This window comes from Carettochelys insculpta, chromosome 2 (assembly GCF_033958435.1).
Source record: "Carettochelys insculpta isolate YL-2023 chromosome 2, ASM3395843v1, whole genome shotgun sequence".
Classification (NCBI taxonomy): domain Eukaryota; kingdom Metazoa; phylum Chordata; order Testudines; family Carettochelyidae; genus Carettochelys; species Carettochelys insculpta.
Window position 1 is genome coordinate 280,078,802 of NC_134138.1, and position 21,382 is coordinate 280,100,183.

General features: G+C 71.7%; 1 protein-coding gene across 1 annotated transcript in view; it reads left to right on the forward strand.

Annotated features, from left to right (window-relative positions):
- LOC142008354 (SCO-spondin-like) overlaps positions 1 to 21,382 on the forward strand; it is a 157,040-nt gene that overhangs the window by 96,256 nt on the left and 39,402 nt on the right. Inside the window, exons 56-72 of the mRNA XM_074985534.1 lie at positions 271 to 453; positions 1,034 to 1,198; positions 1,665 to 1,917; positions 2,051 to 2,097; positions 4,571 to 4,737; positions 5,085 to 5,202; positions 6,167 to 6,312; positions 7,424 to 7,518; positions 7,618 to 7,670; positions 8,124 to 8,294; positions 8,444 to 8,614; positions 9,112 to 9,191; positions 9,406 to 9,575; positions 10,971 to 11,017; positions 11,462 to 11,662; positions 16,618 to 16,788; positions 19,186 to 19,383. Of these exons, the coding sequence (XP_074841635.1) occupies positions 271 to 453; positions 1,034 to 1,198; positions 1,665 to 1,917; positions 2,051 to 2,097; positions 4,571 to 4,737; positions 5,085 to 5,202; positions 6,167 to 6,312; positions 7,424 to 7,518; positions 7,618 to 7,670; positions 8,124 to 8,294; positions 8,444 to 8,614; positions 9,112 to 9,191; positions 9,406 to 9,575; positions 10,971 to 11,017; positions 11,462 to 11,662; positions 16,618 to 16,788; positions 19,186 to 19,383 (2,436 nt within the window). The remainder of the gene's footprint in view (positions 1 to 270; positions 454 to 1,033; positions 1,199 to 1,664; positions 1,918 to 2,050; positions 2,098 to 4,570; positions 4,738 to 5,084; positions 5,203 to 6,166; positions 6,313 to 7,423; positions 7,519 to 7,617; positions 7,671 to 8,123; positions 8,295 to 8,443; positions 8,615 to 9,111; positions 9,192 to 9,405; positions 9,576 to 10,970; positions 11,018 to 11,461; positions 11,663 to 16,617; positions 16,789 to 19,185; positions 19,384 to 21,382) is intronic.

The window sequence follows — 21,382 nt, forward strand, 5'->3', positions numbered from 1 at the left end:
CCGCTGCTGGGACCCATCCCTCAGCCCAGCCCTGCCCCAGGGACACCGCTGCTGGGACCCATCCTTCTGCCCGGCCCTGCCCCAGGGATACTGCTGCTGGGACCCATCCCTCCGCCCGGCCCTGCCCCAGGGATACCGCTGCTGGGACCCATCCCCTGCCCCAGGGATACCGCTGCTGGGACCCATCCCCTGCCCCAGGGACACCACTGCTGGGACCCATCCCTCTGCCCGGGTCTGTCGCGCTCACCGGCTCCGTTCCCCCAAACCCAGAGCCCGCTGGCCCCTGGAGCGACTGGACGCCCTGGTCCCCCTGCTCCAAGACCTGCTTCTACGCGGTGGACCAGGTGGGGGTGCGGAAGAGGTTCCGGCACTGCCATGGCAGCGGGCAGGGCGCAGGGCACTGCCAGGGGACAGCCGAGCAGGAGGAGCTGTGTGACACGCCGCCATGCCCTGGTGAGTGCCGTGGGGAGAGCCGGGGCAGCTCTATGCGGGCGGGTGCAGGGGCGGGGGTTGTCCATGGGGCAGGGGTCTGGGCCCATAGAAGGAGGGGGGTGGGTCCATGGGGCAGGGGTCTGGGCCCATAGAAGGAGGGGGGGTCCATGGGGCAGGGGTCTTGGCCCATAGAAGGAGGGGGGGTCCATGGAGCAGGGGTCTGGGCCCATAGAAGGAGGGAGGGGGGGTCCATGGGGCAGGGGTCTGGGCCCATAGAAGGAGGGGGGTGTCCATGGGGCAGGGGTCTGGGCCCATAGAAGGAGGGAGGGGGGGTCCATGGGGCAGGGGTCTGGGCCCATAGAAGGAGGGAGGGGGGGTCCATGGGGCAGGGGTCTGGGCCCATAGAAGGAGGGGGGTGTCCATGGGGCAGGGGTCTGGGCCCATAGAAGGAGGGAGGGGGGTGTCCATGGGGCAGGGGTCTGGGCCCATAGAAGGAGGGGTTGGCTGTGGGGTGGGGTGTGAGTGGTGCGCCGTGGGGGGCCCGGACCGGCTGCTCTCCTGCTGTGCGCGTCAGGCCCCCCTGGCTCCGCTGTCCCCACAGTGGGGGGCGTCTGGACCCCCTGGACGGGCTGGTCCCAGTGCTCGGCTCCCTGCGATGTGGGTGTGCAGACCCGCCAGCGCGCCTGCTCCCGCCCGGCCTACGGGGGCCCCGAGTGCACTGGGCCCCTGCTCCAGACCCGGGACTGCAACACCCAGCCCTGCGGAGGTACTGGGGCTCCCCGAGGGCTGGGGCGGGGCCCTGCCGAGGTACTGGGGCTCCCCGAGGGCTGGGGCGGGGCCCTGCTGAGGTACCAGGGGGCTCCCCTTGGGCTGGGGCGGGGCCCTGCCGAGGTACTGAGGCTCCCTGAGGGCTGGGGTGGGGCCCTGCGGAGGTACTGAGGCTCCCTGAGGGCTGGGTGTGTGACCCTGCTGAGCTATCGGGAGGCTCCCCTTGGGCTGGGGCAGGGCCCTGCCGAGGTACCGGGGCTCCCCTTGGGCTGGGTGTGTGACCCTGCTGAGCTATCGGGGGGCTCCCCTTGGGCTGGGGTGGGGCCCTGCGGAGCAGAGCGGGGAGCCCAGCGTCCGGGCAGGGTGCTGAGGAGTGGGGTGTCCAGCCCCGGCTCGTGCCCGGCTCCCCGGCTGGCTGCTGCGCCCGCCTCTCAGCGAGCCCGGCGCCCTTGCCCGCCCCCCAGCGCTCTGCCCCGCGCCCATGGAGCACCGGACGGCGGAGGAGTGCGGGCGCGGCGGGGGGCCCTGCCCGCGGCTCTGCCTGGACCAGGGCGCCGGCGTCGAGTGCCTCAGCCAGTGCTACGAGGGCTGCTCCTGCCCCGAGGGGCTGCTCCTGCAGAACGGCAGCTGCGTGCCGCCCAGCCAGTGCCAGTGCTACCACCGGGGGGCGCTCTACCCGCCCGGCCACACTGCCCCCCTCGACGCCTGCAACAACTGGTGCGTCCCACCTGGGCCCCCTCCTCGGGCGGCTGCCCCCCACCCTGGGCACATGCCCTGGGTCTGCTGTGGGGCTCCCAGCCCCCCGGCCAGCCTGCCCCGTGGCACTGAGCTCTCCCTCTCTCCCCTGCAGCACCTGCGTGGCCGGGCAGATGGTGTGTGGCACGGAGCCCTGCCCAGGTAATGCTGCCCCTGCCGGGCCTGCCCTCGCCAGCCCTGCTCCCAGCAGCTCGCGCCCGCTGGGCCAGAGAATCACAGACTCCTGGGGCTGGCAGGGAGCTCAGAAGGTCATTGAGTGCAGCCCCCCACAAAGCAGGACCAACCCCACTACGTCATCCTGGCCAGGGCCCTGTCAAGCCATGCGTGACAGGACAGGGGTTTCTGAGCACAGCTGGGGAAATCCATCCGGGCGCCTTTGCCTAAAATCCAGCCACTCACAGCCCCAGCTGGGATTTCCCTCTCGTTAAGGCCAATCCAACCAGCCCCCACAGCACCTCTGCCAGCCCCACTGGCCAGAGCCACACGAGCAAACCCACCGACTGCCCAGCCGCTCTGCCAGCCCAGACCAGCACCCCCAAATCAGGGGAGAGCTTATTAAACCTGGGTCACCAAACACCCCCCAGATTGTTCCAGACCCCGAAGGGCCCAGCCCCAACCCCAGCCCCTGGTCAACACGTACTCGGATTTCACCCAAACAACCACGCAAAAGCCGGACCCTTAGATCTGATATCTAAGGGTTTATGAATGCAAAAGAAGGAACAGGGTTAGAGAGAAGAATTGTTAAATCAATACTTTACATACGTCAGTCATAACTGCTGATGCAGCCAGTGACGTAATCTGCTGATCCTTGAAAGTCTCGGAAAGTTCACGTCAGGTTACACAGATTCAGTTGTCAAAGCATTGTAGATCCAGCCTGCTGGGGTCTACGTGCCAGGACATGGGCCCTTGGACACCACAAGACAAAAGATCCAAGATGGATGCTGCTAAATCCACATCATCCCCCTTGCAGAATGGGCCCCCAGTCCAGACAGGCTTAACCTGTGAGGACTGAAGAACGAAGAAAGTCCCTGCCAGGGCCTATCTTACAGCTATTCATATCTGCAGGGAAAATTCCATTCTTCTCCCTAGGCCTTGGCTTAACTCCTGACCAGGTGGGTCTCTGTGCTGAGTTTCCATTCGCTGCAGTCCCAGCAGGAAAACCCACCGTTGCAAAATGGGTGTGGGCCATCTGGACCTTCGCTCAGTCTATTGTCCTGGCTGGGGTGGAGCCCCACATCCCTTTGTGAACCTCAGCTCTGAAACATTTCTCACACAGCTGCAGAGTTAAAAATCTGTAACTTTCCCTACATACATGACACAGACATGTGAGTAGCACCTATAGATTCAGGGCACCATCAGCTTTCATTTGGCACCTCACATGGCCCCTAGCACAATACTTGGGGCCAACAGCCACACTAGATGTATAATATAAATGGTTTCCACACCCAATGTAAAAGTCCAGCCATGTGACACTAGGACTTAAAAACCTCCAGGGATGGAGAACCCACCACCGCTCCAGGCAACACGTCCCAGTGCTTCACCACCCGCCTGGGGAAGGAGTTTTCCTAATATCTACCTGACACCTCCCCCTCTGTAACTTCAGACCATTGCGCCTTGTTCTGCCCTCTGACACCCCTGAGAATAGCCTCTCTCCAGCCTCTCTAGAGCTCCCCTTCGGGAAGTCGAAGCTGCTATGAAGTCGCCCCTCACTCTCCTCTTCCGCCCAACACACTTCTAAACTGCTCCTCTTTGCAGACGTGCGAACAAGTGCTCAGACGCAGACAGACACTTGGAGATTCGGCCCCCAACGCAGCTCACAACGCAGCCCCCCAAAAGCCACTCGCCTGAGCTCCTCTCAGATGTTCTCCCAGGCAAACTCCCTGTTCGCTGCCCCATGGCGAGTCTGCCTTCGCCAGCCCTTCTCCTGCCAGCCCCACCCACACCTGCCCCACTCCTGCCAGGTCTGCTCACGAGGGCCCTCCCCCATCTAAAGCTGTGGGGGCCCCCAGGCCCTGCCCCACCCGCAGGCGGAGGTGACTCCCGTGGCAGGGGACAGACGGGTTGAGGGGCGACAGGGACCCAGCACAGAACAGACTGGTCAGCAGAGGGCCCAGCCGTCAGCACCATCCATCTTGGGGAGAGGGGCCCAGGGGGGTCCCTGAGCTGGGCCCAGGCCCCCTTTCTCCCTCTCCAGCCAGAGACACTGCCCCACCCCACAGCCCAGCTCCAGGTCAGCCCAGCCGGGCCCCTCCTCCCGCCCTGGCCTGTCCCTGGGGAGAAAGGGGTCCCCTGGCTGCCTGGGTTAGGAAGCAGCTGGAGGGCCTGGCCCCCCCCACTGCTATGTGCTGATGCTGTGCCTGGGGAAACTGAGGCACCCGCCTGGGCTTACCACAGGGCCTCAGGAAACACACACAGCCTAGCCGGGGTAAATCCTCACAGGCTGCATCACACCCCCCTGGCCCTGCCCACGGTGGCACAGGCGTCCCACAGCCCCAGGGGGAGCCGGGCAGGTCGGAGGCCCCCAGCTAGCCTGGGGCGGGGCAGGGAGGTGCCCTGGGCTTGGCGGGGGTGGGGGTCGCTGCCCCCACAGGTCTCTAACCCTCCGTCTCCCCAGTGCCCTGCAGCTGGAGCGGCTGGACTGCGTGGAGCCCGTGCAGCCGCAGCTGCAACGTGGGTACACGGCGGCGCTACCGGGCCGGCTCTGCTCCGCCTGCCGCCTGCCAGGGCCCCCGCATGGAGCTGGAGTTCTGCAGCCTGCAGCCCTGCAGGGGTGAGCGCCCTGCGCCCCCCTGCCCCGGCGGCTGGGGCGCTGCTGCCACTCTCTGGGCACAGCCCTGCCCGGGGCTGGTGGCCGCAGCAAGGGCCACAGCACAGGGGTGGAGCCGCCCCACAACCAACCTGCCAGGGAAGCCTCTGCTCTTTGCCTGCTCTCAGAGGGGTCACCGGCCTGGGGCAGCCTGGGGTTGCTGGCCCTGTGGGGTGGGGTCTGTGGGGCAGTGGCACTCCTGGGTCCCTCTCCCAGTGGGGTGGGGTCTGTGGGGCAGGGGCACTCCTGGGTCCCTCTCCCTGTGGGCAGGGCTCTGGGGTGCCCAAGCTGCCCCATCTCTCCGGCAGGCCCGGGGGCAGAGTGGGGCCCCTGGTCGGCATGCTCCGTGCCCTGCGGCGGTGGCTATCGGAACCGTACACGGGCCAGCGCCATCCCGCACCGGATCGAGTTCGCCACCTGCAACCTCCAGCCCTGTACCGGTGAGTCCGTCCGTCCGTCCGCCTGCCCATCTGTCTGGCCAGCTGTTTGCCTGTCCGTCCGTCCACCTGTCTGCCTGTGCCACGGTTCCCCACCCCTTGGCATCATAGGCTCAGCCCAGGGCCCGCAGCCCAGCCCAGTCCCAGCCTGCCAGGGACTGGGGGGTACAAGAACCCACTGACGGTGGTGGGAGCTGCAGCCCCGTCTGGGGGGTCTCATTGGCCTTCCACAATGCGTATGACCACTGTGATACCCCAACTGGTCTGCTCGTCCAGAGAGACGCGGCCCTCCAGAACGGGGCTGTCATGGGGCAGTGAGTTCCACAGGTTAACAGTGACACCCTGACTGGTCTGGTCATCCAGAGACACGTGGCCCTCCAGAACGGGGCTGTCACCGGGCAGTGAGTTCCACAGGTTAACAGTGATACCCCCGACTGGTCTGGTCGTCCAGAGACACATGGCCCTCCAGAACGGGGCTGTCACAGGGCAGTGAGTTCCACAGGTCAACAGTGATACCCCGACTGGTCTGGGCGTCCAGAGACACGCGGCCCTCCAGAACGGGGCTGTCACAGGGCAGTGAGTTCCACAGGTTAACAGTGATACCCCGACTGGTCTGGGCGTCCAGAGACACGCGGCCCTCCAGAACGGGGCTGTCACAGGGCAGTGAGTTCCACAGGTTAACAGTGACACCCCCGACTGGTCTGGTCGTCCAGAGACACACGGCCCTCCAGAATGGGGCTGTCACAGGGCAGTGAGTTCCACAGGTTAACTGTGATACCCCAACTGGTCTGGTCATCCAGAGACACACTGCTGATGTGGGGGCAACAAGGGGCCCAGCTGCTGCTGGGGGTCAGTCAGGGGCGCTCTCCCCTCGACAGCGCTGTGCCTGGGGCTGCAGTGCCAGGGCCTGGCGTGCTCCCCTCCTTACCTCCTGCTCTGCCATGGCTCCCGCTCTGCTTGTGCCCAGGCGAGGCGCCCGGCATCTGCCCGGAGGGGAAGCTGTGGCAGGAATGCGCCAACACGCCAGCCTCCTGCGCAGAGCTGGGCACGGAGCCCCCCATCGACCAGCCCTGCCATGCTGGCTGCTACTGCCCCCCCGGCACCGTCCTGCTGGTGAGTGAACGAGCCCCCGGGCCCTGTGCCCCAGGCCTGCCCAGCTGTGGGCAGGGCCTGGGCGACCAAGTGGGTCGCAGAGGGCAGCGGGTGGGGAGGCTGGTCCCTGGACATGCCAGCTGTGGCCGGCGTGGCTGTGACCGCACAAAAGCCTCTGGCCACTGCTGTTCTAGGTTTGCACGGACTCTTGTGCAAAGGGGGCGGGGCCGGGGGCGGGGTCTGCGGAAAGCGGGCGATTGGCGGCTTGGGCGTGTGCTGCTCACGGGCATGTGCCCCATCTGCTGGTACGCTGGCTCCGGGCTTTGTCTGAAGTGTTCACTGCTGCGAACCCTCCCCGGCGGCCTGGCCACCTCTGGGGCGAGGCTCCCAGTCGGGACGAGCGGCCTGGGGGCGCTGGGCTGAATTAGGTGCCTGTCCAAGCCGCGGAATCGGTCTATCCACCACGCCCAGCCGTGGCGCTGCCCAGGGCGGTGGGGAGCAGGGCTGGCGCGAGTGGCCGGTTCAGGCAGGTCGCTGGCGCCCACCCGCACTGGCTGGGTCATTCAGAGCCTGGGCTCGTAGCGAAGCCCCTCCGGCGGCCAGAGTGGGACTGAAGGGGCAGTGGAGGTCTCCGGGGCCCTCCCTCTCCTGGCTGCGGGGGTCTCCCATTGCTGTGGCTGTGTAGCAGCACGTCCCACGGTGCACTCGAGCCCCAGGGCCGGGCCTGGGTCTGGGCTGCCCAGGTGCTGCCAGGGCCCACGGTGCAGACGGAGGGCTGCAGGGGAGTCCTTTGCGCACAGCTGGTGCCTCCCCGGCTCCACTGTCGCCTGGGTGTTCCTTGATGGGCCCGTTACCTGGCCAGGCTTTCCCAGCCGCCCTGGGGGCTCCACTCGGGCTGGCATGAAACCCTGGCAGGGCCGACGCTCATCTCTGCAGGTGCCAGGCGGACACGTGCCCACGACTGGCAGCAGCAGCCGAACCGGCAATCAGACCACGCCCAAGGAGCCCTCGCGGGCGGGCGGGCGGGCGGGGGGCTCGGAGCTGTGTTGCGCAGGGCGAGCGCAGCTCCGGGGGCATGCGCTTCTCCCCGGGCCGCCAGCCCTCACGCTCCGGCCTGTGCTGTCTGTTCCAGAACAACCTGTGCGTGCCGGAGGCGGAGTGTCCCTGCGCCCAGGGCGGGGTGCTCTATGCCCCAGGAGACATGGTGCCCCGGGGCTGTGAGAACTGGTCAGTGTGCCCTGTCCGGGCTCCCCTGCCCTGGCCCCGGCCCCGACTCCAACCCCAACCTCGACCCTCGGGCGCTAAGCGGCTACTCTCTCCCTGTAGCTCCTGCGTGGCCGGTCGCATCGCCAACTGCTCCCGGGCGGCCTGCAGGGATGGTACGAGGCAGCGCCCGGCTGGGCTGGGCTGGGCTGGGCTGGGCTGGGGGTACGAGGCAGCGCCCGGCTGGGCTGGGCTGGGCTGGGGGTACAAGGCAGTGCCCGGCTGGGCTGGGCTGGGCTGGGGGTACAAGGCAGTGCCAGGCTGGGCTGGACTGGGCAGGACACGCGGGGGTGACCAAGCGGGCAGAGGCGGGAGCTGATGGGCCCATGAGATGCCAGGACCGTGTCCCGCGCGAGGGCCCCAGTGTCCAGCCCAGAGACCTGGGAGATGGCCTCATGGCTGCACCATTGTGTGCATGACATTAGCCCCGGCCCCGTTCTCCCACCCCCCCCCGCCCCCGCCCCGGCCACTTGTCCCCCATGGTGCTGGGCTGGTGGTCTCTGGGCCGTTGGCGGCGCCTGCCCGCCAGCTTTGGGCAGCTGCTGACGGGCGTCTGCTCTCCCGGGCAGTGAGCGGTGGCTGGTCGGAGTGGACGCCCTGGGGCGAGTGCGCTGCCTCCTGCGGGCTGGGCCTCCAGAGCCGGTTCCGGTTCTGCACAGCCCCACCTCCGTCCGGGACCGGACTGCCCTGCCTGGGGCTGGCGCGGGAGGAGCAGCCCTGCCACCTGCAGCCCTGCGCCCGTGAGTGCCCCCGCCTGGCCTGCAGCACCACACCCTGCGCGGGGAGCTGCCCCCAGCCCCTGCTCCACGCCCGGCACTGCAGCTCCTGGGGGCGCCCAGTGCCCCCGGCTGGGCAGGGACAGGGCCTGACGGGCGCGTCTCTGCCCTAGGGAGCGGCGCCTGGGGCCAGTGGAGCCCCTGGACCCGGTGCACCAAGAGCTGTGGGGCCGGGCTGCGGAGCCGGGCCCGAGCCTGCGACAGCCCCGCCCCGCTGGGCCCCGGCGATTACTGCGAGGGGCCCCCCGCCCAGGTGGAGGCCTGCCACGCGGGGCAGTGCCCAGGTGTGTGGGGCAGCCGGGGAGGGCTCCCAGAGCGGGGCTGGCGGGACACCATCCCCTGCCCTGGCCGAGCCTGAGCACACACTGCAGTCGTGGGGCCAGGCGGTGGGGAACAGGGCTCGGGGGCTCGGTGGGGGGGCAGGGGCTGGGCAGGGGGCAGACAGGGAGGTGGCTGGGCTGGGCAGGGGGCTGTGGGGGGCAGGGCAGGGCCCATGCAGGTGGGCCGGGAGCAGAGGGGGCTGAGCTGGGTGCACAGGGCTGCGGGGGGCACTGGGTGGGAGGAGGGGGGTGGGTCTGGGCCGGAGGTGCCAGGCTGCAGTGAATGGGGAGCGGGGGGGGGCCGGGCAGTGGGCAGGGGGTTCAGCAGGAGGGGCTGCGGGGCTGGTGGTGCCCCCAGGTGCAGCGCGGCCGCCCCCTCCCCGCTGGCTGAGGGGCGGCCGGTCGGCACAGGCCAGGTTGCGAGCGCCCGTCCTCACGCCGGGCTCTGCCGGTCTCCGCAGCGCCGGACTGCGCGGCCGTGCCGGGCTCCGTGTACAGCCGCTGCGGCCCCTCCTGCCCCCGCTCCTGCGACGACATCTCGGTAAGGGGGCAGCCCCGCCCCGCCCCGCCCCGCCCCCTTTCCGCCCCCGGCGGGCAGCGCTCCCCTTTGCTGGGGCGTGGGGGGCTCTTCCCGCGGGGCACTGGGGGACCTCCCCCCTGCTCCCCCCAGGGCCCTGCCCTCCGGGCGTGGGCATGGACCCTGAGTGCCCCCCACGGCCCAGACCCCCGGCCCCACGGCGCCCCTCTGCCCCCAGCACTGCCAGTGGCGCTGCGAGGCCGGCTGCTACTGCCCCAGCGGCCGGGTGCTGAGCGGGAACGGCTCGGCCTGCGTGGAGCAGCCCGACTGCCCCTGCCTGGACCTGCTCACCGGGCAGAGGCACCCGCCGGGGCAGCGCCTGGCCCACCCGGACGGCTGCAACACCTGGTGAGTGGGGTGGGGGCAGCCGCTCTCCCCAGCCGGCTGGGAGCCCCGGCACCGGCCCGCTGTGCCCCGGGGGGCGGAGGGTGTCGCCAGCGGGCGGGTGGAACCGGGGGGCAGGGGCAGCGGGAGGGGCTGGGGGGCGGGATGGGGACGGGACAACGCCAGTGGGATTGTGGGTGCAGAGGTGCAGGTACCCCGGGGGCAGAGCTGCCGTGGGGTGCGGTGCTGCTCCCCAGACGTGGCTGCCCTGGAGGGGGGGTTCGGGGGGGGCGCTGCCATAGGGTGCGGTGCTGCCCCCCAGAGGTGGCTGCCCTGGAGGGGGGGTTCGGGGGGGACGCTGCCATAGGGTGCGGCGCTGCCCCCAGAGGTGGCTGCCCTGCAGGGGGGTTCGGGGGGGGCGCTGCCATAGGGTGCGGCGCTGCCCCCCAGAGGTGGCTGCCCTGCAGGGGGGTTCAGGGGGGGTGCTGCCATAGGGTGCGGCGCTGCCCCCCAGAGGTGGCTGCCCTGCAGGGGGGTTCGGGGGGGGCGCTGCCATAGGGTGCGGCGCTGCCCCCCAGAGGCAGCTGCCCTGCAGGAGGGCTCTAGGGGGCGGTGCTGAGGACGGGTGGTCCCGGCGAGGGCCAGAGCTCAGGTGTGGCCCCAGTGCCAGGAACACAGCGCGACACATGCACCCGGCACAGTCGTGCCAGCCCTAGCGAGCCGCCTGGACAGGGGGTGGGGGAGGCACAGGGCGCGGGTTCAGCGCTGCCCAAAGGGCGACGTTTTCACCCCACAATGTCATGGCCCTGCCCTGCAGCACGACACCCCAGCGCTGGCCCAGCCTCGCCGGGGGTCCCCAGGCCCTGCCCCGCCCGCAGGCAGAGGTGACTCCTGCAGCAGGGAACAGACGGGTTCTGGGGGCACAGGGACCCAGCACAGCACAGACTGGTCAGCACAGGGCCCAGCCGTCAGCACCATCCATCTTGGGGAGCGGGGCCCAGGGGGGTCCCCCAGCCGGGCCCAGGCCCCCTTCCTCCCTCTCCATCCAGAGACACTGCCCCACCCCACAGCCCAGCTCCAGGTCAGCCCAGCTGGGCCCCCCGGCTCGTGTCCTGTCCCTGGGAGAAAGGGGTCCCCTGGGTTCGGAGGGGCCCAGCCATTGCCCACACAGGAGACATCCTCAGAGGGAAGCCCCGCTCCCCACTCGGCCCTGCTGTCACACTGGGGGAAACTGAGGCACCCGCCGGGGTGCTGCAGGGCAGGAGGAAACACCCGCACCTGAACCCCGCTGGTCACACGGCCCCTGCCCTGCGGGCTGGAGGCCCTGGGGGCCCGTTCTGGGTCTCCCCCGCCTGGGCCCCAGCCCTGGGACCCTCCCACCCATGCCAGGGCCTCACTGTGCCTCTGTTCCCTCCCCAGCACCTGCACCCGGGGGGCCCTGCGCTGCACCAGCCTGCCCTGCCCTGGTGAGTGCCCAGCCCTTGGCAGCACTGCTGGGGAGGTGGTGGGGCTCACTGGGGCAGGGGGCCAGGCCAGGGGTCACCGGGGGTGGGGAGGGGCCAGGGGTTCCTGGGGCAGGGGGAGGGGCCTGGGGTGGGGAGGGGCCCACAGGGTGAGAAGGGCACCGAGGGGCCGAGGGGCGGGATGGAGCAGGGGACCCCCGGTGAGGTGTTGGGAGTGGGGAGGGATCCGGGGCAGGTTTGATGGGGGAGGGCTGTGCAGGGGAGGGGGAGAGAAGGTCACAGGCCAGGCCCTGACTGGGTGACAGGGTGGGGGGCTGGGGAGGTGGTGAAAGAAGGTGGGGGGCAGAGGAGGAGATGGGGTGGGGGGAGAAGTGGGGGGAGGAGGGGAGATGGGGGCAGAGTCCCCCAGCTGCTTAGGAGCCCCCCAACCTGACTCCGTGCCCCCAGTGCCCGGCGGCTGGTGCGACTGGGCGCCATGGAGCCCCTGCTCCCGGACGTGCGGCAGCGAGGTGGTGACGCGGTACCGCACCTGCGCCTGCCCCCTGCCTCAGCACGGTGGGGCCCAATGCCCCGGAGCACATGACTGGCACGGGGACACCGGCACCCAGCTGCAGCACAAGGAGTGCCCCTCGCCCGCCTTCTGCCCAGGTATGGCCTGGCCGGCTGCCCCCCGGCACACTCCAGCCCCTGCGCCCGCTGCCCCCCGGCACACTCCAGCCCCTGCCCCCCGGCACGCTCCAGTCCCTGCCCCCCGGCACACTCCAGCCCCTGCCCCCCGGCACGCTTCAGCCCCCACGCCCGCTGCCCCCCAGCACACTCCAGCCCCTGACCCCTGGCACGCTTCAGCCCCCACGCCCGCTGCCCCCCAGCACACTCCAGCCCCTGCCCCCCGGCACGCTTCAGCCCCCACGCCCGCTGCCCCCCAGCACGCTCCAGTCCCTGTGCCCTGGCACGCTCCAGCCCCTGCGCCCGCTGCCCCCCGGCACTCTCCAGCCCCTGTCCCCTGGCACGCTCCAGCCCCTGCCCCCTGGCACGCTCCAGTCCCTGCCCCCCAGCACGCTTCAGCCCCCGCGCCCGCTGCCCCCCGGCACGCTCCAGTCCCTGCGCCCCCGCACACTCCAGCCCCTGCGCCCGCTGCCCCCCGGCACGCTCCAGCCCCTGCCCTCCGGCACACTCCAGCCCCTGCACCCCCGCACACTCCAGCCCCTGCGCCCGCTGCCCCCCGGCACACTCCAGCCCCTGCGCCCGCTGCCCCCCGGCACGCTCCAGCCCCTGCCCTCCGGCACACTCCAGCCCCTGCCCCCTGGCACGCTCCAGACCCTGCCCCCCGGCACGCTTCAGCCCCTGCCCCCCGGCACGCTTCAGCCCCCGCACCTGCTGCCCCCCGGCACGCTCCAGTCCCTGCGCCCCAGGACGCTCCAGCCCCTGCGCCCGCTGCCCCCTGGCACGCTCCAGCCCCTGCCCTCCGGCACACTCCAGCCCCTGTCCCCTGGCACGCTCCAGTCCCTGCCCCCCCGGCACGCTTCAGCCCCTGCCCCCCGGCACGCTTCAGCCCCCGCGCCCGCTGCCCCCCGGCACGCTCCAGTCCCTGCGCCCCAGGACGCTCCAGCCCCTGCGCCCGCTGCCCCCCGGCACGCTCCAGTCCCTGCCCCCCGGCACACTCCAGCCCCTGCCCCCCGGCACGCTTCAGCCCCCACGCCCGCTGCCCCCCGGCACACTCCAGCCCCTGACCCCTGGCACGCTTCAGCCCCCACGCCCGCTGCCCCCCAGCACGCTCCAGTCCCTGCGCCCTGGCACGCTCCAGCCCCTGCGCCCTGGCACGCTCCAGCCCCTGCGCCCGCTGCCCCCCGGCACGCTCCAGTCCCTGCGCCCCGGCACGCTCCAGCCCCTGCCCCCCGGCACACTCCAGTCCCTGACCCCCGGCACGCTTCAGCCCCTGTGCCCGCTGCCCCCCGGCACGCTCCAGTCCCTGCCCCCCGGCACGCTCCAGTCCCTGCACCCCGGCACGCTCCAGCCCCTGCGCCCGCTGCCCCCTGGCACGCTCCAGTCCCTGCGCCCCAGGACGCTCCAGCCCCTGCGCCCGCTGCCCCCTGGCACGCTCCAGCCCCTGCCCTCCGGCACACTCCAGCCCCTGTCCCCTGGCACGCTCCAGTCCCTGCCCCCCGGCACGCTTCAGCCCCTGCCCCCCGGCACGCTTCAGCCCCCGCGCCCGCTGCCCCCCGGCACGCTCCAGTCCCTGCGCCCCGGGACGCTCCAGCCCCTGCGCCCGCTGCCCCCCGGCACGCTCCAGTCCCTGCCCCCCGGCACACTCCAGCCCCTGCCCCCCGGCACGCTTCAGCCCCCACGCCCGCTGCCCCCCGGCACACTCCAGCCCCTGACCCCTGGCACGCTTCAGCCCCCACGCCCGCTGCCCCCCAGCACGCTCCAGTCCCTGCGCCCTGGCACGCTCCAGCCCCTGCGCCCTGGCACGCTCCAGCCCCTGCGCCCGCTGCCCCCCGGCACGCTCCAGTCCCTGCGCCCCGGCACGCTCCAGCCCCTGCGCCCTGGCACGCTCCAGCCCCTGCGCCCTGGCACGCTCCAGCCCCTGCGCCCGCTGCCCCCCGGCACGCTCCAGCCCCTGCCCCCCGGCACACTCCAGTCCCTGACCCCCGGCACGCTTCAGCCCCTGTGCCCGCTGCCCCCCGGCACGCTCCAGTCCCTGCACCCTGGCACACTCCAGCCCTGCCCCCCGGCACGCTCCAGTCCCTGACCCCTGGCACGCTTCAGCCCCCGCGCCTGCTGCCCCCCGGCACGCTCCAGCCCCTGCGCCCACTGCCCCCCGGCACGCTCCAGTCCCTGACCCCCGGCACGCTCCAGCCCCTGCGCCCCGGCACGCTCCAGCCCCTGACCCCTGGCACGCTTCAGCCCCCACGCCCGCTGCCCCCCAGCACGCTCCAGCCCCTGCGCCCTGGCACGCTCCAGCCCCTGCGCCCGCTGCCCCCCGGCACGCTCCAGTCCCTGACCCCCGGCACGCTCCAGCCCCTGCGCCCCGGCACGCTCCAGCCCCTGACCCCTGGCACGCTTCAGCCCCCACGCCCGCTGCCCCCCAGCACGCTCCAGCCCCTGTGCCCTGGCACGCTCCAGCCCCTGCGCCCGCTGCCCCCCAGCACGCTCCAGCCCCTGCGCCCTGGCACGCTCCAGCCCCTGCGCCCGCTGCCCCCCGGCACGCTCCAGCCCCTGCACCCTGGCACGCTCCAGCCCCTGCGCCCCGGCACACTCCAGCCCCTGACCCCTGGCACGCTTCAGCCCCCACGCCCGCTGCCCCCCAGCACGCTCCAGCCCCTGCGCCCTGGCACGCTCCAGCCCCTGCGCCCGCTGCCCCCCGGCACGCTCCAGCCCCTGCGCCCTGGCACGCTCCAGCCCCTGCGCCCCGGCACGCTCCAGCCCCTGACCCCTGGCACGCTTCAGCCCCCACGCCCGCTGCCCCCCAGCACGCTCCAGCCCCTGCGCCCTGGCACGCTCCAGCCCCTGCGCCCGCTGCCCCCCGGCATGCTCCAGCCCCTGCGCCCTGGCACGCTCCAGCCCCTGCGCCCCGGCACGCTCCAGCCCCTGACCCCTGGCACGCTTCAGCCCCCACGCCCGCTGCCCCCCAGCACGCTCCAGCCCCTGCGCCCTGGCACGCTCCAGCCCCTGCGCCCGCTGCCCCCCAGCACGCTCCAGCCCCTGCGCCCTGGCACGCTTCAGCCCCCACGCCCGCTGCCCCCCAGCACGCTCCAGCCCCTGCGCCCCGGCACACTCCCAGCCCCTGCCCCCCGGCACGCTCCAGCCCCCACTGCCCCCCGCCCCCCGGCACACTACAGCCCCTGCGCCCGCTGTACTTCCCCCAGGTACAGCCCTCCCCACTGCTCTGCCCCCGGCTCCGGTCCCACTGCCCTCTCTGTCCCCTGGTAAGACCCCAGCCAGAAACCTGTAATTTTCTGAGTTTTCTGGTGCACCACTGAGAGTGACAAAACCAGGGCAAATTGTGTAACACGGGTACGGAGAGCCCCAGAGTGGGGTCCTCCAGGGTAAGGCATGAACCCCATTTCACACACAGCACGGCTGTGCCAGGCCGGCTGGGCAGAAACCACCCAGCAACCCCCCACCCACACTCCAGCTCCCCTGGGGCCCCAGCCCGACCCCTCCTCACACCACCCAGCAACTCCCCCCCCACCCACTCCAGCTCCCCTGGGCCCCAGCCCGGCCCCCCCCTCACACCACCCAGCAACCCCCCCCCACCCACTCCAGCTCCCCTGGGCCCCAGCCCGACCCCTCCTCACACCACCCAGCAACTCCCCCCTACTCCAGCTCCCCTGGGGCCCCAGCCCGGCCCCCCCCTCACACCACCCAGCAACCCCCCCCCACCCACTCCAGCTCCCCTGGGCCCCAGCCCGACCCCTCCTCACACCACCCAGCAACTCCCCCCGACTCCAGCTCCCCTGGGGCCCCAGCCCGGCCCCCCCCTCACACCACCCAGCAACCCCCCACACCCACTCCAGCTCCCCTTGGGCCCCAGCCCGGCCCCTCCTCACACCACCCAGCAACCCCTCCCCCCCCAACTCCAGCTCCTCTGGGGCCACAGCCTGGCCCCCACTCACCCAGGAAAGGTGCTGAGAACCAATTGCCCCCCATCCACACAGGTTCTTCCTGCCCCAGGGGCCCGGCCCCAGCCCTGCTCGGTGCATGGCTCAGACCTGGCCCCCCAGAGCGCGCTGGGCCGGCGCTTTAGCATCCAGCAGCTACAGGGTCATTAAGAGAAAAAGGAGAGAAACTAACGGACCGGAAGGAGGGCTCAGGCAGTCGAGCGCCGTACGTGCTGCGAAGGCCCCGGTGCCGGCGTACGGCACAGGCGGTTCAGTCTGGGGAAGGCTGTGGCTCGGGACGGTTCACTGGTCCTCCCCGGCTCAGCTCACGGCAGAGATGCCACCTGAGTGATGAGCTGGAGCGGACGTGGACAGACGAGGCTCAGGCCCTTGCCCGTGCAGAGGGCGTCCCGCTGGCCTGGCTGCGTGCGGCTGGGTCCCAGCGGAGCTGGTCCCAGGAGCAGGTCACCTGTCCATGCCCTGCTCGGTGCCTTTTGCTCCGGTGCTGGCCTGGAGCCGCACAGGCAGGTCCCTCGCGGGTGCTTGGCCCCGACGAGGCCCGTTGCCAGCCGCCACCTGCCAGCTGCCCTTTCACCAGAGGGGGCCGGGCGCTCACAGGTGCAAGCAGCTGACTGACGAGCACAGAGCCGGTGCGGCCAGGGTGTGCCTGTGAGCAGCACCGACAGAAGCAGCCAAGCGCCAGCTCTCACGGGGCCCCTCCCGGCCCCTGGCACGAGCACTGGTGCAACGCACGAGGGGCTGCACCAGCGTTTTGCATGTTCGCCTCAGCCGCCAGTCAGGTCACGTGCTCGCTTGGCCCTCGCCATGCTGCCCCCGCGCCTGGCACCGCCCGTATGCAGCCATGGCCCAGCCAGGACAGCGCCTCTGCCCCGGGCGGGACCCCGCATTGCTCTGGCCTGTGCCCTGCACCCTGGCACTAGGGCAGGCCCCCGCCAGCTGCGGTTCAGCCCTCCGGGCTCACCTCTCTGGGCCGCTTTGCAGTGGCCGGTGGCTGGAGTTCCTGGGGGCCGTGGTCGGCCTGTGCTGCCTGCGTTGGGGAGTCGACACGGAGCCGGGAGTGCAGCAACCCCCCTGCCCGCTTCGGGGGCCTGCCCTGCCCCGGAGAGCCCCGGCAGAGCCGCGCATGCCACGACGGAGACACTGAGTGTGAAGGTGAGTCCGGCCCAGGGACCTCCCCTCTGCCGGCACATTCTCCGGGTCACCTGGCCGCAGCCACGGGGGGCTCGGTCTTATCGCCCTGCCCCCGCCCCCGCCAGGGACACCCCATGACCAGCGCCACCTGCCACGGCCACCCAGCCACCCCCACACACACCCGCCCTCCTCTCGCCGCACCCCACTGGAGCCTGTCCCCTGTGCACCAGGCCCCTGCTGCCCTGCGGCTTCTGTACGCAGCAACCAGCCTGCTCAGTCCAACCCTCGGCATGTAGCACCCCACCCCTGCACGCTGCACCCCGACTCAGCCCCCAAACCACTGCCCGATCCCTGCACGCTGCACCCCGACTCAGCCCCCAAACCACTGCCCGATCCCTGCACGCTGCACCCCGACTCAGCCCCCAAACCACGGCCCCACCCCTGCAAGCTGCGCCCCGACTCAGCCCCCAAACCACGGCCCGATCCCTGCACGCTGCACCCCGACTCAGCCCCCAAACCACGGCCCCACCCCTGCACGCTGCACCCCGACTCAGCCCCCAAACCACTGCCCGATCCCTGCACGCTGCACCCCGACTCAGCCCCCAAACCACTGCCCGATCCCTGCACGCTGCACCCCGACTCAGCCCCCAAATCACGGCCCCATCCCTGCACGCTGCACCCCGACTCAGCCCCCAAACCACTGCCCGATCCCTGCACACTGCGCCCTGACTCAGCCCCCAAACCATGGCCCCACCCCTGCACGCTGCACCCCGACTCAGCCCCCAAACCACGGCCCCACCCCTGCACGCTGCGCCCCGACTCAGCCCCCAAATCACAGCCCCACCCCTGCACGCTGCACCCCGACTCAGCCCCCAAATCACGGCCCCACCCCTGCACGCTGCACCCCGACTCAGCCCCCAAATCACAGCCCCACCCCTGCACGCTGCACCCCGACTCAGCCCCCAAATCACGGCCCCACCCCTGCACGCTGCACCCCGACTCAGGCCCCAAACCACTGCCCGATCCCTGCACGCTGCACCCCGACTCAGCCCCCAAATCACAGCCCCACCCCTGCACGCTGCTCCCCGACTCAGCCCCCAAATCACGGCCCCACCCCTGCACGCTGCACCCCGACTCAGCCCCCAAACCACGGCCCCACCAGTGCACGCTGCGCCCCGACTCAGCCCCCAAACCACGGCCCCATCCCTGCACGCTGCGCCCCGACTCAGCCCCCAAACCACGGCCCCATCCCTGCACGCTGCACCCCGACTCAGCCCCCAAACCACAGCCCCACCCCTGCAAGCTGCGCCCTGACTCAGCCCCCAGATCACGGCCCCACCCCTGCACGCTGCACCCCGACTCAGCCCCCAAACCACAGCCCTATCCCTGCATGCTGCGCCCCAGCTCAGCCCACAAACCACGGCCCCATCCCCGCATGCTGCGCCCCAGCTCAGCCAACAAACCACGGCCCCACCCCTGCACGCTGCACCCCGACTCAGCCCCCAAACCACGGCCCGATACCTGCACGCTGCACCCCGACTCAGCCCCCAAACCACGGCCCGATACCTGCACGCTGCACCCCGACTCAGCCCCCAAACCACGGCCCCACCCCTGCACGCTGCACCCCGACTCAGCCCCCAAACCACAGCCCTATCCCTGCACGCTGCACCCCGACTCAGCCCCCAAACCACAGCCCCATCCCTGCACGCTGCACCCCGACTCAGCCCCCAGATCACGGCCCCACCCCTGCACGCTGCACCCCGACTCAGCCCCCAAACCACAGCCCTATCCCCGCATGCTGCGCCCCAGCTCAGCCCACAAACCACGGCCCAATCCCTGCACGCTGCGCCCCGACTCAGCCCCCATATCACAGCCCGATCCCTGCACGCTGCACCCCGACTCAGCCCCCAAACCACGGCCCGATCCCTGCACGCTGCACCCCGACTCAGCCCCCATATCACAGCCCGATCCCTGCACGCTGCACCCCGACTCAGCCCCCAAACCATGGCCCCGTCCCTGCACGTTGCACCCCGACTCAGCCCCCAAACCACGGCCCCATCCCTGCACGCTGCACCCCGACTCAGCCCCCAAACCACGGCCCCGTCCCTGCACGCTGCACCTGGCCCAGCACCCTCCTGAGCTGCCCTCGCTGTGGCGCTTGCTCTCTGGCGTCCCCCACGCAGCAGCAGGACCTCTGGGGCCGGTGTGTGAGAGCGGGAGGGCTGGCGGGGGGCGCAGCAGGCCCTGAGGGCAGCTGGGAGAGCAGGCTGGCTCCGGGCAGGGTTGCCTGGCCACTCCCGTGCAGCCTGGCCCTCGGTGACACTGCCCCGGCAGCGGTGGGCGAGGGGGCACCGTGGCTCGGGCCGTGCGCCGGGCGTTGCAGGTGTGGCAAGGGGCTGAGCCGGCTCTCTCCCACAGGCTGCGGCGGGGGGCAGGTGGCCTGGGCCTGTGGCAAGCCCTGCCCGCGCTCCTGCGAGGACCTGCAGGCGGACACAGCCTGCCTGGACAGCCCCCGCTGCCAGCCCTCCTGCGGCTGCTCCGCCGGCCGCCTGCTGCAGGACGGGGTGTGCGTGAGCCCGGCTCAGTGCCGCTGCAAGATGCAGGACAGCTCGCAGGGTGAGCGGGGCCGGGGCCAGGGCCGGCAGCCTGCACCTGTCCCGCGGCAGCAGAGGCCCTGGTCTGTCTGTGACCCCTTCCCGGGGGCTGCTCTCCCGTGGGGTCAGCCCGGCTGCGTCCTGGCTGTCAGCCCCCGGCACCTGGGTCCCTCCTGGGTTCCTCCAGAGCCCCCCGTCCTTGGCCCACCCTCCAGCCTGCCGTGACTCCCGGCCAGCCTAACACCGGGGGGGCTGTTGAGTGTCTAGCCCAGTCCAGGCAGCTCTCAGGGCTGGGCCAATTGCAGCCCCGACCGGCTGGGTCTGCCCCGTCCCCGTGGGCCCCGACCGGCTGGGTCTGCCCCGTCCCCGTGAGCCCCGACCGGCTGGGTCTGCGCCGTCCCCGTGGGCCCCGACCGGCTGGGTCTGCCATGTCCCCGTGGGCCCCAACCGGCTGGGTCTGCGCTGTCCCCGTGGGCCCCGACCGGCTGGGTCTGCGCCGTCCCCATGGGCCCCGTCTGGCTCGGTCTGCCCTGTCCCCGTGGGCCCGGGCTGGCTGGGTCTCAGGGAGTTAGGGGATGGTGTTGGGCAGGGGTGGGGGAGGCAGAAGCCAGGGGTTGCAGGGAGCTCAGGGGTCAGGCGTTGGGTGCAGGAGGGGAGGCAGAGGCCAGGGGGTGCAGGAGCTTGGGGGGTGCAGGGAGCTCAGGGGTTGCGGGGAGCTCAGGGGATGGTGTTGGGTGGGGAGGGGAGGCAGAGGCATGGGGGGAAGGGAACTTAGGGGGCTGGCACTGGGCAGGGGGGTGCGGGGAGCTAAGGGGGCTGGCGCTGGGTGGGGATGGGGGTACGAGGAACTCAGGGGGGTGGCATTGGGCGGGGGAGGGGAGGCAGAGGCCGGGGTTGCAGGGAGCTCGGGGGGCTGGTGTTGGGTGGGGGAGGGGTGGGAGGCGCTCAAGGGGTGGTGTTGGGTGGGGAGGGGAGGTAGGGAGCTCAGGGGGGTGCAGGAGCTCGGGGGGCTGGTGCTGGGCAGGTGAGGGGGTTCAGGGAGCTCAGGGGGGAGCAGGCAGAGGTTGGGGGTGCAGGAGCTCAGGGGGCTGGCGTTGGGCGGGGAAGGGAAGGCAGAGCTCAGGGGGGTGCCAGAGCTCGGGCGGCTGGCATTGGGCAGGGGAGGGGAGGCAGAGGTCGGGGGTGCAGGAGCTCGGGGGGGGCTGGCGCTGGGCGGGGGAGAGGAAGCAGAGGTTGGGGTGCAGGAGCTCGGGGGCTGGCGCTGGGCGGGGGAGGGGAGGCAGAGCTCGGGGGCTGGCGCTGAGCTGGGCGGGGGAGGGGAGGCAGAGCTCGGGGGGGGCTGGTGCTGGGTGCGGGAGGGGAGGCAGAGCTCGGGGGGCTGGGGCTGGCGCTGAGCTGGGCGGGGGAGGGGAGGCAGAGGTCGGGGGGCTGGTGCTGGGTGCGGGAGGGGAGGCAGAGCTCGGGGGGCTGGCACTGGGCGGAGGAGGGGAAGCAGAGCTCGGGGGCTGGCGCTGGGTGGAAGAGGGAAGGCAGAGGTCGGGGGCTGGCGCTGAGCTGGGCGGGGGAGGGGAGGCAGAGGTCGGGGGGCTGGTGCTGAGCTGGGCGGGGGAGGGGAGGCAGATCTCGGGGGGCTGGCGCTGGGTGGAAGAGGGAAGGCAGAGGTCAGGGGCTGGCGCTGAGCTGGGCGGGGGAGGGGAGGCAGAGGTCGGGGGCTGGCGTTGAGCTGGGTGGGGGAGGGGAGGCAGGTCTCGGGGGCTGGCGTTGAGCTGGGTGGGGGAGGGAAGGCAGAGGTCGGGGGCTGGCGCTGAGCTGGGCGGGGGAGGGGAGGCAGATCTCGGGGGCTGGCGCTGGGTGGGGGAGGGAAGGCAGAGGTCGGGGGCTGGCGCTGAGCTGGGCGGGGGAGGGGAGGCAGATCTCGGGGGCTGGCGTTGAGCTGGGCAGGGGAGGGGAGGCAGATCTCGGGGGCTGGCGCTGGGTGGGGGAGGGGAGGCAGATCTCAGGGGCTGGCATTGAGCTGGGCG